This window comes from Propithecus coquereli, unplaced genomic scaffold (genome assembly GCF_000956105.1).
Source record: "Propithecus coquereli isolate 6110/MARCELLA unplaced genomic scaffold, Pcoq_1.0 Scaffold66, whole genome shotgun sequence".
In the NCBI taxonomy this organism is placed as follows: Eukaryota; Metazoa; Chordata; class Mammalia; order Primates; family Indriidae; genus Propithecus; species Propithecus coquereli.
The window spans coordinates 9,534,661-9,548,564 of NW_012152618.1; the positions used below are offsets into that span (position 1 = coordinate 9,534,661).

A 13,904-nucleotide genomic window follows, 5' to 3' on the forward strand; every position below is an offset into this window, starting at 1 on the left:
TTCTCACAATGTTCTCATCATATCACAATATCACATGGGTGTTTTCCCAAGTGTGTGCACTTGTGAGTCTTAGTACGCCAGACCGTCGTAGGTAGTGCACAGATAAACTTTTTTAAAAAGTTATAGTTAATGTTCAGCTGAATAGGACATGGAAATAAGTAATAAAACAAAAAAGAAATAAGAAAAAAAAAGTTATTGTTAGGTGTTTCTTTTTGCAGTTAATTTCCAATTGTGACACGTGAGTATGGTTTTCCATCCGGGGTGGTTATAGGCAGTAGTTTCCATTTTATTTATTTATTTGTTCATTTTGATGTCAGTGTTCACAAAATGGTTTCCATTTTAAATACATTTGAGTAAAAAAGGTAGGGAGGTAATTTTTGAAAAGCTAGGTCAATACAGTATAGTAAAAATGGTATAGCTTGAATGCACGTGCAGCAGAAATCATCACAGAAGTGCTATGGGAAAGCCGAAGCGGGGAAAGCCCCAGGGCAGATCACCAATGGTGGCAGCAATGACTGCTACTATTAGTAGTATTACCTTAGGGAGTACTAGTTGAAAATCAAGTTGGGGAGATTCTGAAATTTAAAATGATATATAATGTGTCTGAGAGCTGGCCTTTGAGAGAGGGGAGGGAGGAGACTCAGGATATGTGCAGAACAGACAGCCCCATAGTGAGTGCCTTAATTCTCTGCAAGGAACTGGGAATCCTTTGAGTTATGGAAACCTGATGGGGATGTTTGTGTAAGCCCCTGAGGGGAGCAAGAAGTCAGCGATTTCTCAGTTCTCAGGAGGATCCCCCCAAATTGGGGAAACAGACATTACATGCAACCAGGAGAAGAAGAAGAAGAAAGAGTATAGAGAAAGGAGGTGGAGATAGAAGAGGAGATTCTAGACAGGATCCTTCCAGATCCAAAAGTTCTGTGATTCCAAGAATTGTCTTAACAGTTCCTGGAACAGCCACTCCAGGGCATCCCAGGCAGAGGTTGTGCCAGGGAAGGACAGGGCTGGGGAAAGCCAATCAGAGGCCAGGAGTTGGGGGCGCTGTGTGGGGCCTCCTGCAGTGTCAAAGGACCCAGTAGGCAGGGAGTGACCACACCAGCTAGGGACACAGCACTTCCCTGCCTTCGTTTGGTCTTTTAACAGAAGAGAGGCCAGTCTCGCCATTTGACAGGTGAGGCAAGTGAGACTCGGAGGAGTAATTGACAAGAAATTAAATAGAGTCTAGGATTCCTCATTGTCAGTACATGGCACTTCTCATGCATATAGTAAAAAGGAAAAAGTCTAGGCCTTAAAAATCAGACAGACCTGAGTTCATAATCCCAGCTCCTACTATGTGAAATTATTTAACTTCTCTGAACCTTGGTTTTCTGGTCTGAAAAGGGGGATCAATAATAGCGTGTCCTATTGGGTTATTATAAGGAATAAATAAATACAGCAAAGCCTATAAAACACCTGTCACAGAGTAGGAGCCCAAACCCGGGAGCTGTTGCTATGATTTTCCAAAGCTAACACCCAGCTCTATGCTGGGCTGAGAGCCCTCTGCCCAGTGTTTATCCTGCCATTTGCTCCCTGGGTTCTAGAGCTGATAGTGGCCCTAAGACCTGGATCCAATCATACCAGGATCCCGTTTGTCCCTCCTTGCAGTCCATGCCTTCAGCCAGGCCCTGGTAATACAGTAGGCATCCAATAAACATCTATTGGATTAATAAATATTGTATAGAAAGAGGGATTGGAGGGGAAATCTGCATGAGCCATTTGCTGAGATGACCATGAGATTCTGGGCCCAGGCTTGCCGCGTGCTCCTGGAGAAGAGGTCTGGGGTGGAAGTCAGGAGCCAGTGAGTAGAAAGGCAAGTCAGGGAAGACTTCAAAGAGGAGAGGGCTGAGCTGAGGTTCATGAAATGGGGGGATTAAAGTAGTCTCGGACAGAAAGGATCAGAAAGACAGAAGCTTGCTCACAGGTAGGTGGGAGAGAGATTTCAGCCCATGTAAAGGAGTTGCCCAAGAGGGAATTAGGCAACCTTCAAAGGTAGCAAGTTCCCTATCCCTAGCAGTATTTTAAGCTAGCAGAAGTTATCGCAGTGTTGAGTGGAGTGGAGTTGGGCCAGAGGTCTTTTAATGTCCTTGCCAGTCATGGATTCCATGACAGTTATTAGGCTGGACTCAGGGAAGGTGGGTGGATAGAGGTCCCCAAGGGTTCCAGCTGGCCATAGTCTGCTGTGCATCTGTGACTGCTCTGACAGGTGCCTCAGTCCTCTGTTGATATTCTTGGGTCCTTAAGAACCAACCATCGGTTTCAACTTCTGCAGCCTAGGGCTTAGATAGAAGGGACAGGAGAAAAGGAAAAAGGCTCTGTCCAGAGCCAGACCCAGCAGTTTTCTGCCCCCACTTCTGTTGAGTCTGCATGTGGACAATGTTTCTTGCTTGGTTCTTCCAGTATTCACTCTCTCCTGCTTCCTTTAATAACAAAACCCTGCCCTCGCGCAAGTTTTGGCTCCCACGTGGCTAAGCAGTTAAATACTACATTTTCCACCCTCTCTGGTATTTGGGTGTGGCCATGACTAAATTCCGAGCAGATGTGATGTGTTATGCTTTTAGGTTTTGCCCTTAAAAATGAATAGGCATGGCCTCCCCCGGGTCTCTTTCCCCCTCCTATTCCACAGGCTGAGATGCAGGTGTGATGGCAGGCATTGGGGAAGCTATTTTGCACCTGAAAGTGAAAGCCATGTTTTGAGTGTGGCCAATGAGCTAAAAGTAGCTGGACTCCCCAGTGCAATGGAATTGCCATTTGAGCTCAGGAGTACTTACCCTTGGAGCTGTTAAGTGGGAGAGAAATAACTTTCCATCCTGTTTTATTTGATTCTCCATTACAGCAGCCCAAACCTGTATTTCAATCAATACATCTTCTTAGCTCCAACCACACTTTTTATTTGCCCTACATTCTTCTCGAACTCTGGTCCTGAGACTGATAACACTGGATAAGAACCTTCCTCCCCCAGCTGACCTCCCAGAACCCCCAATCCTGGCGGCCACCTTGGCCTGGGGACCCTCCTCATACCTAAGGACAATAAGAATCCTTGAATATGAGCCCTGAGTAACTTAGGACATTTAATATTTTAAATCTCTGTTTTCTACATCTTGCACCAATAAATAACATTCTCTTCAAAATGTGACTTTAGGCCGGACATAGTGGCTCATGTCTGTAATCCTAGCACTTCGGGTTGAGATGGGAAGCTGAGATGGGAGGATCACTTAAGGTCCGGAGTTCAAGACCAGCCTGGGCAACATAGTGAGACCCTTGTCTCTACAAAAAATAATAAAAATTGGCTGGGCCTAGTGATGCATGCTTGTAGTCCCAGCTACTTGGGAGGCTGAAGCAGGAGGATTGCTTGAGCCCAAGAGTTCAAGGCTGCAGCGAGCTATGATTGAGCCACTGTATTCAGCCTGGGTGACAGAGCAAGACCCCATGTCTTAAAAAAAGGCATTTTGGTGGTTTTATATGAACAGGACATAATCATGGGGTTTCATGGGCAACACTGCAAAGAAACAAAGAAAATTCCTTTGCACCCCACAAGAGACCACAGAAATGTATGCACCAAAATATAAAACATACAAAACAAAAAAACAAACCAAACAACAGGCTCACAGCCTAAGCCCTTACAAAAACAGGAACACTCCCTGCCCCAAATACATACGCCAAATACAAATACACACCAAAAATGTTCTCACTGGTTCATGCAAATGAAGGCACTTGCAGGCAGAAATGTGCCCAAACAAAAACACACAAAGAGTAGAGATAAAAACACACACATAAGCTGCAGCTGCTGTACTTTGTTTATTGTGGCAGCCACTGTCGGAGAGTTCCGGTTTCCTCAGTGGCTTTCTTTTCCTTGGTGCCTTCCTGCCCTCACCTCTCTGTTCCCTGCCTTTTGCTCTTCATCTTGTCTTTTTGCTGGGGTTGGCAGGGCTCCGTTGGCAGCCCCTCGGCGACTCAGTCAGGTGGGGTAAGTCCTGGGGGTGGGGGGTGGGGAAAGCAGGCCTGGATCCTGTCCCCAGGGCCTCATTCCTCCATAGTCCTGTCTCCATTGCTGGGTGTGGTGTCCGTGGTCTGGCCTCATCTAGAGGGAGGGAAAGCAGGTGGTGAAAGGGACAGAGACCTGGGTTCTAATTCTGCCTCTCCTGCCCACTTGCTCTGTGAGGGGCCTGGCAGGTCCCTAAAAGGGGTCCCTGTTCCATCTCGTGAGGTTGTGAGAATTATTTAATGTTCTCGTGCCTCAGTTTCTGCCTCTTTAAAATGGGATCATATTAGAAACTGCCTCCGAAGGTTGCTGTAAGGATAAAATAAATTAATACAGGGGAAATCCTTGGCCTGACCCTCTCTGGCTTCAGTTTCTGTCTGTAAACCAAATTTCTGTCCAATTGGAAAGATTCAGTGTTTTCCCCCTTTGCTCTGGTCACTAGGAAACTCAGAGCCAAATGTGTGTCTCATTTTATTCTACGTTGAGGCAGCAGTTCCCTGATCCCTCCCTCCTCCCGCCCAAACACACACACTCAGGCCTGTCCTTTCAAGGCAGAGGCCCCTTGTAGGCTCTCTGGGCCCCCTGACTTCTTACCTCCAGCTCCATCTCAGCGCCGTGCCCCTCGCTTTTTCCTCTCCGAATTCTGGAGCTTGGTCACCAGCTTCCTCTCGTGCCCACCAGGGCTGGGGCGGTTGGTGTTGGTGGCAGCTTCTTTCTTGGTGCGACCTTTCCGGCCTCCGCCTCCTATAAGCAGGGCAAGAGTCAGAGATGAAGTGGGCAGAGGCCTCAGAGAAGAGGCAGGTGGTCAGGGCTTCAGGGGTGGAAAGAGTGGGAGACTGGGGGCGGGTGGGGAGGCAGGCCACCATGGAGCTTTGGGGCAGTCACAGCGGACCAGCTGTTTCCCCATCTGTGGAATGAGGGACCCCACTGTGTGTAAGGTTATTAGAAGGGGGTGACCTGAGGGGTCAAGGGAACAAGCTGGCCAGAAGAGGACAGGGTGTGGCGAGAAGGCCCAGAGGAGATGGGCAGTGGAAGGACCAGGAAGGGGACAGAGTGGCTTACCCAGGTAAGAGTGGGCCAGGCTGTAGAGGTCGTACTCATCCAGGCTCGGGTCCTCGTCCTCGGGACCTGTTGGCTGCTGGGAGGGGCTGGCTGCTCGAGGGAAGCTGGCCATCATGTCCTGCTTGCTCTCGTTGTTTCTCATCGTCTTCCAAAGCTTTGTGTCTGGTTTCCTGACCAAGTGGCTCTCCTCTCCCACTCCACTCGCCCCAATTTATAAGGCTCCTCCTCAGACCACAGTCTGGCTTCAGCCCATCAGGCTCTGTCTGATGCAATCTGGCCCTTGCCCAGAACCCAGCCCAGTAAACACCAGTCATGAGAGGGGAAGAGAGTCGGTCCTGTGAGTCCCAGCCCCCCTCACCTCCTTCCTCGCCCAGCTGGGTGTTTTTCCACAGAGATCCCCGCCCCTTTCAGGAGGAGTGAAGAGGCAGGCAGGGTCCAGGTATAAGCAGTCCTTGGGATCATGGCCAGCAGGTCACATGCCCCTCCTAGGCCTGGGGTCATAACCACACAGGTGATCTCCCCATCCCAATTCTGGCTCAGATTCAGGGCCTGACAAAGGAGGGGGCGGGGACTGCTATGTGCCGGATCATTGGTTTCTGCCCTGTCACACCCAATGCCCCTTTGGAATGGGGTCCCAGAGAAGGAGGCTGCAGAGTGGCTGAGAGTGCAGACGGTGGAGCCAGATGCCCCAGGTGCAAACCCTGATCCTACTTCCTGTGACCTTAGACAAGTCACTTCACCTCTCTGTGCCTCGGATGATAATAACAATCTGCCTCCTAGAGTTGGGGAGAGAATCAAATGAGCCAATACGTGTAAAGGCACTCGCCACGGTGCCTGGTACAGAGTAAGCACTGCACCAGGACTCATCACGTAGTTTCCAAAAAACTCAACATAGTGTCCTCACTGTAACACAAAGGAGACAGAAAAGGACATTAATTTATGATAAAACAATATGCATTTCAAAACATGGATATACTGAAGTAGACGACATAATGAGGTAAGCAGATGTTTGTACCTACTTAATATGAGTTAGTAAGAATTTAAGGTTAAGTGTGAATTTAATAGGGATTTGTATGATTTTGTTTTCTTCAACATGCCATTGCTGGCTTGAAAGGAATTGGTATAATTTTTTTTTTTTTTGAGACAGGGTCTCATTATGTTGCCCAGGCTTTAGTGCAGTGGCATCATCATAGTTCACTGCAACCTCAAACTCCCAGGCTCAAGCCATCCTTCTGCCTCAGCCTCCCGAGTAGCTGGGACTGCAGGTACACCACCACGTCTGGCTGGAATTAGTATGAATTTTAAGTTCAGAAAAGAAAACCATGAAGATGGAACATTCCACTCTCATCTGATGGATCTGAACTAGTGAGTCACATTGGCCTAGAGAGGTCACACCTTTGGTTGCCCACTCAGTTTATCTGCTCTGCTATCTTGGGACAGGGAGATAGGCAGACAAAACTTTCCACTTCTTTTTTTAACTCTAGTTTCCAACAAAACAGGACTGTCTTCTCAGCCCAGGACAGATGTTAATTTTCTACTCACACCCCGCTTTGTTGTGAACCCAGTGAAACCCTTCCACCTCAATGCTCCCTAAACTCCATCCTTCCCCCAAACCCTGTAACAACCCAGTCTCATCCTTTGTTGAACAAGAAGCTACACTTCTGCTTGTGTTACTCCCTTGCCTGAACCAGAATTAAATTTAGCTTTTGTTTTCCAGATTTGGGTGATTTGTGTGATTTGTGAAATGAAAGTGAAGACAGAAGGACACATGAATAAAAACAGAATTGGTATGATAATAACAAACCAGACGATAAGAAAAGGAGAAAACAATCTTAATTGAAACAGAGATAATACATCAAGACAAATTAAAGTGAAGAAAATGAGGAGATAGGTGTTCTTGGATAGTGATGGGCTTTATCACCGAGCGTAGCAAAATAATTCCTCTCTCATGACCTATGATGTGGTTAGGTTCTAGGCTTGGGTAATTATAAATAACCTTTTTACCTTCATGAATGTATATCGGGACCGTCAAATGTTGTGCAGAATGTGGGATTGTACTTTACTGTGTGGGATTGTCCGGACCTTTTCTGTACCTCCCGTTATTGTGACAACTGTAATCACTCCCACAAATTCCCAAGATTCCCGCTAGGGGGCAGTGCTGGCCTTGCCACCAGGCCGCCATGGTGACTAGCTGGGAGACCTTGGGCACACTTCAGTTTCGGTTTGCTCATCTGAAAAGGGAGGGCGATGACAGCACCCCATGCGTGGAAGGGCTTAGCCTAGAGCCAGGCACATGGTGTACTGTTTTTAACCCATTCTTCAAAGAAGGAAAACCGAGCCCCAATTCCAGGGCTTGTTCTGAATTAACACAGCTAGCCAGACACTGGCAAAGGTCTGGCCACTCTGTATGTGGAGGCACCTGTCAGGGAATCCTCCTCCCCTTCCAACCTCCCTTCCCGAATAGTTAGTGGTGCCTGCTTTGGCCCAGGCCCAGTGTTGAGGACACAGAGAACTACATGTGACCTGCACTTTCTGGAAGTTCTGTGCAATGGCAGAGGCAGGTCTTTAGCATGTCAGTGCACATTCCTGTCCAAAATACCACACATACCTCTAATTATCCTTTATCCCATTAACCTGATTTTCTTTTACTTTCTTCATAGCATTCAGTTATCACTAACTGAAAGTATCTTTTTTTATTTGTTTACTTCTCTATTATTTGTCCCCACTAGAAGGCAATCACTGGTTTAGTTTAGTTAGTGGTTAAAGGAGTAGGCTCTGGAGCCAGGCTACCTGAGTCCAAAGCTTGGTTCTATCCCTTGTTAGCTACATGCCCTTAGACAAGTTACTCAGCCTCTCTGTGCCTTGGTTTCCTCATTTGTAAAATCAGAATTAATAATAGTACCTACCCGGTGGGGTTGTTGTGAGAAGTAAAAGACCAATTCTTATAAAGGCTTAGCACAATGCCTTTAATTATCATCATTTTATCATTGTATCCTCGATGCTTGGCACTCAGAGCTCAGTAAGTGACTGATTGAATACATGAAGCTTTGCTAGCATCCGTATTGCCTGTTCAGCTTCCCGATGCTCTGCTCTGAGGAAACTGAGAGGCCCAATCCTAGTCCCACAGATAGTGAAGACGCTGTGATTGTTTGCCATGGAGCCAGGGAATGTCTCTCTGGCCTTGATCTTGCAGGTGATGGAAGAAGGAAGCCTAGACCCTGGGGGGAGGGATGGGCAGAGGGAGGTGGCCAAGAGAGAAGGGACTTCTGGGACCCATCTTGGCCAGAATAGAACTGCTGGTGAAACATTTTATACATCATGAAGTGATCTTTATCAGTATTCTGGATTAGACAACAAATTACTTTTCTGGGTGTTCCCTGAAAACTATACTTCTGTTTGAACATTAAACTTCTGTTACTAAGTTTTAATATTCAGATGTTTGAATGTTCAGTTTATGTATCTGAACTACAATAAGTCAATCCTTTTATATTAAAAAAAAGTAGTATAATAAATTCTGTTACTGGAAGTCTCCCTAGACATCAGCAAACCCAACCCCGTTTCACAGATGAGGAAACTAAACCCCATTTAACAGAAAAGGAAAGTAAGGACCAGAGAGGCTAGCATTCTCCAATCCACAAATGTTTAGAATACTAACCATATGCCAGTCATGTGCTTGGCGCTGGGATATAAAAGTGAACAGAACATAATACCTGTACTCCAGCTTGTCCAACAAGCAGAAAATTATCACACAGCTTAATAAGTAATGTAAGAAAGACATGTTCAAGCTGCACAGTGTAAAAATCCAGGTTTGGGAGCAACTCCCAGAGGAGATAAGGTGTGAGCTGACCTGGGAAGGATGAGCAGAAGTCACATAGACCAGGAAGTCACAAAATAGTGTCCCAGGAAGGCCAAAATAAGGGATAGCATAGTGCATTTAGTTAACCAAAGGAGTCAGAGTACAAGGGAATTCTAGTCATGGGTTCAGGAGACAATAGCATCCTGACCCCCAGTTCAGTGTTGTTTTTAAAATACTTCCTGTTTCACTAGGTCTATTGGCAAGTAAGTGATGATTCGGCACATTTATCAACACTCTCGCATAGAGAAAAGGAAACACAGATGGCTCGTGCTTACCCAGGTGTAGATATTTATTTATTTATTTATTTTTGAGACAGAATTTCACTCTGTTGCCCAGGATAGAGTGCCATGGCGTCAGCCTAGTTCACAGCAACCTCAAACTCCTGGGCTCAAGCGATCCTCCTGCCTCAGCCTCCCGAGTAGCTGGGACTACAGGCATGCACCACCATGCCCGGCTAATTTTTTCTATATATTTTTAGTTGTCCAATTAATTTCTTTCTATTTTTAGTAGAGACGGGGGTCTCACTCTTGCTCAGGCTGGTCTCGAACTCCTGAGCTCAAACAATCCGCCTGCCTCGGCCTCCCAGAGTGCTAGGATTACAGGCGTGAGCCACCACCACGCCCGGCCCAGGTGTAGATATTTAGATTTTCCAAGCTCTCTTGCTTAAAATGTCTCCTTACAGAAATAGTTACTTCATAATATAGATTTTCCTTTAAGCTAAAATTTTTATAGCAATTGGGTCATGCCATAAAACTCTTAAATATCTGGAAGGGATTTTAAGGGAACATTTTGTGGGGGACAGGCAGTGGAGAGCATCCACCCACTGAGTACAGGCAATAAAGTGGTTATTGTATGTAGAGAACTTATTAATTAATAATTAAACTGACCTAAATCATTCTTTTTATTATCACTATCAATTCTCAATAATGTCAGTAATTAATAAAACACACCTCCCTGTGCAAACTGCTCCTACAGAACTAAACTTAGTGATACCTGCACATGCATAAAAAACAGAACCCGAACAGGTTTTAGAAATATCTGAGATACCCGTATTAGCCATCGATTCGGCCCCTGTCACCATATATTCTGCATTCAGTTTCATTTTGTAAACGTGGTTTGGAAGATCAAGATCATATACAAAAAAACTCCAATGAAGATTCTCATCTCAAGTCTCAAATCTGTTTCCAGCTGGAGCCACTGTCATCTGATGTCTGGTGCTGTCGCTTCTGCGTTCCCAGGTTCACCGGCAGCGGCAATCCTGGGCATCTTCTCCACTGGACCATCTGGCACGTGCCCGTGGGGTCAACGCGGAGCGGTCTTTAATGTCCAGCTGTATGTAGAAAAACCAGGTGGGCAACATCACACTGTAACTTTTGGTGAAGGATTCCAGGGCAGGATAACAATCCAGGTTTCATAGGATCTAGCTGACTTTCTGTGTGACCACTCCTGGACCGTCCGCTTCTGGGGGGCCCTGTGGGGCTGGTCTTCAAAGGTGGACTTCTGAGGAAGAGCAAGAGGCTCCCGGGGGTCAGTCAGGGTGATCTTTGAGCTCTGCTTGGTGCCTTGTCCAATCCGAAACACCAGTCCATCCTCGTAGGGAAGATGTATTTATTCTCTCGCAGGGCAGGAACGCCTTCCTGGCACCTCTCCCCACACACACTGGTTGGGCAGGTAGTTGGAGAGCCGGTACCGCTGGGGAGCGGGTACCACAGGGGCGGTGCCCAGGACCCCAGGCCATGGGGAAGGAAGCGCACCCCAACATCACTGTCCACCCCGGAGGGCAGGCCAGAGCCCAACGCGGCTTTGCACTGCACAGGAGCTGGCAGCAGCGCATCTGTGATCCTATTTTTGTAAGAAATATTATTTTAGTTATTGAAAATAAAAGGTGGAGGGGAGCAATGAGATGTGTACCAAACTCACCATAGTGGTTATATCCTAGACTGGGATTACGGCAAACTTTTACCTCCCATATTGTAGATTCCAGATCTCTGCAATGTTTGACTTTTTCGCAATGTGTATCTAGTTGATAAACAGAAAAAATACGATGTTTAAGAGTTAATGTATTGCATCTTCTTCCTCCCTTGGATTCCCTGCATACTATGCCACCTTCTGGCCATGATAAGCCCTGTGTATGCGTCCGGGACAAAACCATTAAGTCGTGAATAGTTACAATTTCCCTCACCTGCCTGCCATGGGAGGTCTGATCCTGCCGGAGCGACTTTTGTTTTATTCAAATGGGCGATGGCTGGGCATGAACAGGTACAAGGTGAGAAATGTGTAGCTGGCTTTACTTAGAAGGTGCCAGAAGCCCCCAAGCAGAAAGAGGATTCTGAAGGGGAAGAAAGAAGAGAGGAGGGAGAGATGTGAGCTTTGCCCTCAACAGTAGAACTCAGAAGGGAGGGATTTGTAAAAAGGATTGTTAGGAAGTTATGCTATTTTGAAGTGTTTCAGGTTTCGGGGGAAAAAAAGAAAAAGTAAAAGATAAAAAAAAAAAAAGGAAGGAAGAAGAGAAAAGAAAAGGGAAAAAAGTTATGCTATGTAACGTCCTCCTCTGTATCCTCAAGAGACCTTCAGTAAATATCCCTGTGACTTTTCAAGGTTCTTTGGGAAGGGATTTCAGATGTAACGGTCTGAGGCAATGAAATCTAAGGAGAGAACAGGAAGGCCGAGATTTCTTTGCCCTGTTGTGGCTTTCCCAGGGAAAGGGAGTGTTCAGGTCAGCTCCACTGTGACAGATGTGAGCCTCTTCCCAGATAACGCAGGGGGCTCATGGTTTATGTCTCATTCTCTTGTAAGTTGCATCAATGGAAGTCTATCCTGAGAGGCTGCTGCTGAAATGAAACTTCTGATCCTGCAAAGCTGAAGACTAAATTCTATAGCACCAAGATGCTGCTGCCTCCATGGCCCTCCCTGAGCGAAGATAACACCTTCATTTCTCTTTAACAAATTTTTTTTAAAAATTTTATAGAGATGGGGTCTCACTGTATTGCCCAGGCTGGTTTCAAACTCCTGGCCTCAAGTGATCCTCCCACCTTGGCCTCTCAAAGTGCTGGGATTACAGGCAAGAGCCACCTTAACCAACCTCATTTAACAAATATTTATGTTATGTGCCAGGCCCTAGGCTAAGTGCTACAGATAAAGTAATGAGCATAAACAGATACAAACCCAGCCTCCATGGAGCTTATAATTGAAGGAGTGAGGGGTAGGACAGACATGAATCAAATTCTGTCACAAATATAAAATTGTGACATTTGTGTTACTGTCGGAATTACAGAGGTCTACATGTGCTATGAGAGATTATATTAATAATAGACAGATTTGACCCAGTCAGGGAGACTGGAAGATGAGGAATCATGAAGATAAAGGAGGGAAATGTGCTCCAGGGGTCTTTGCAGAGGCCCTGGGACAGCAGGGACCTAAAGAGGACTGAGAAGGCTGAATTGGAGAAGTGGTGGGATGCCAAGACATGAACACGTTTGCAATTTTAAAAGGTCACTCTGGCCAGAATGGGTGAGAGGAGACAATTTAAGAGGGCATTGCTCAGTCTCACTAGTGGATATACATTCCAGAGAAATCTCTGTACAGGCCACGAGGGGCCAAGCGTGAAGTTGTTCACGGTGGCACTCTTCGTGGTAGCCAGTAGTTGGAGGCAATTTAGAGGTCCATCATCATGGGTCCAAATAACTAAAATGTGGTTGCCCATGTTGAAATATTCCACAGTTGTTCTAAGTCACAAGCTAGGTGTACATACAACAAGGATGGGTCTTAAAAGTGTAGTGCTGAGAGGGAGAAAAATGAAATAGAAGGTTTATAGCACATATTTAGGTAAATTGATACACACATACTAAACATGTTTTATAAGGAAATTCCCACACACTATTGGTGAAGGGGGGAAGGGTGGAGAAAAGGTTTAAAAGGACACAATTATATAAAAGGAGAGAGGCAGTGAAGAGCCCAAAGATAATAATGTATCATGAAGTAGACATGAGTAATTCAACCTCAGCGCCTGGGATTAAAAAAAGAGAAAACTTTTGCAGTATTTTAGGCAAGGTGCCTCTACCTTGGACTACAGTGGACGTGGTGGAGAGGGAAAATAGATGGACTGCGTTATGTGAATGAATACATGCAAAACATTTTCAACAGTGTCTGTTACAGAATGAGTGTCCAGCAAATACGTTTTTATACTGTAGACACTTAGTGGTGAATTGAATATGGAAGGGGAGGGAAAAGGCGATGTCAGGGATAACCCCTAGGTGCTGGCTGGGGACACTGTGCTGAGTGGGAGGCGAGGAAATGAAATCTGAGGCTAGATCATTCTCTTGAGAAATTTGTATGTGAAAGGGGAAGACAAAGCAATTCCCTACATGTGGGCAACACTTCAAAACACCTTTAAAAATTAATTAAGAAAAATCAGATATTAAAGATAAATTTAAAAATAATTGTGAGCCCCAAATCTTTCCTGATGAGCAATTAGGGGTCAATATTTGACATTCAGGAGAAATAGCTCCTGAGACCTTTACAAATGTACAATTCATAAAATGCGGGATGTTGAACTGAGACTGGGTGGATGGTCCTGTCATTCACTGAGCTAGGGACCACAGAACGAAATGCAAGCTTGATGGGAGAAAGTGATGCGTTAATTTTGGGGTTGAAATAGTTTCAGTATTAAAGCCCTTTTTTTAAGAGCAATTTTAGGTTCCCAGCAAAATTAAGCAGAAAGTAGAGTTCCCATATATTTTCTGGGGCCCTCCCCCAACGAGCAACAGTCTGCTCGCTTTTAAGTTCTGCTGCTTTTTATTTTCAGTAGAGGCCTTGGGGGATAGGAGAAGACACTGAAAACTCACAAGCACGCTGGCTTGTTAAATTAAGGTTCAGCCAAGAAAACGCAACAGTGTGTCAAAGTAAAAACTACATTTCCCAGGAGGCAGCGCGAAACGGCACAGAGGCAGGACCGCGCATGCGTAAAGG

At 45.8% G+C, this 13,904-nt stretch overlaps 1 protein-coding gene across 1 annotated transcript; it reads right to left on the reverse strand.

Annotated features, from left to right (window-relative positions):
* Positions 1-3,853: 3,853 nt before the first annotated feature.
* On the reverse strand, positions 3,854-5,310 carry NUPR1 (nuclear protein, transcriptional regulator, 1). The gene is made up of 3 exons (XM_012660186.1): positions 5,081-5,310; positions 4,613-4,762; positions 3,854-4,117 (listed from the first exon to the last, which is right to left on the reverse strand). The coding sequence occupies exons 1-2, from the start codon at positions 5,220-5,222 to the stop codon at positions 4,626-4,628; spliced, it is 279 nt and encodes a 92-aa protein (XP_012515640.1). The 5' UTR covers positions 5,223-5,310; the 3' UTR covers positions 3,854-4,117; positions 4,613-4,625.
* Positions 5,311-13,904: the final 8,594 nt, after the last annotated feature.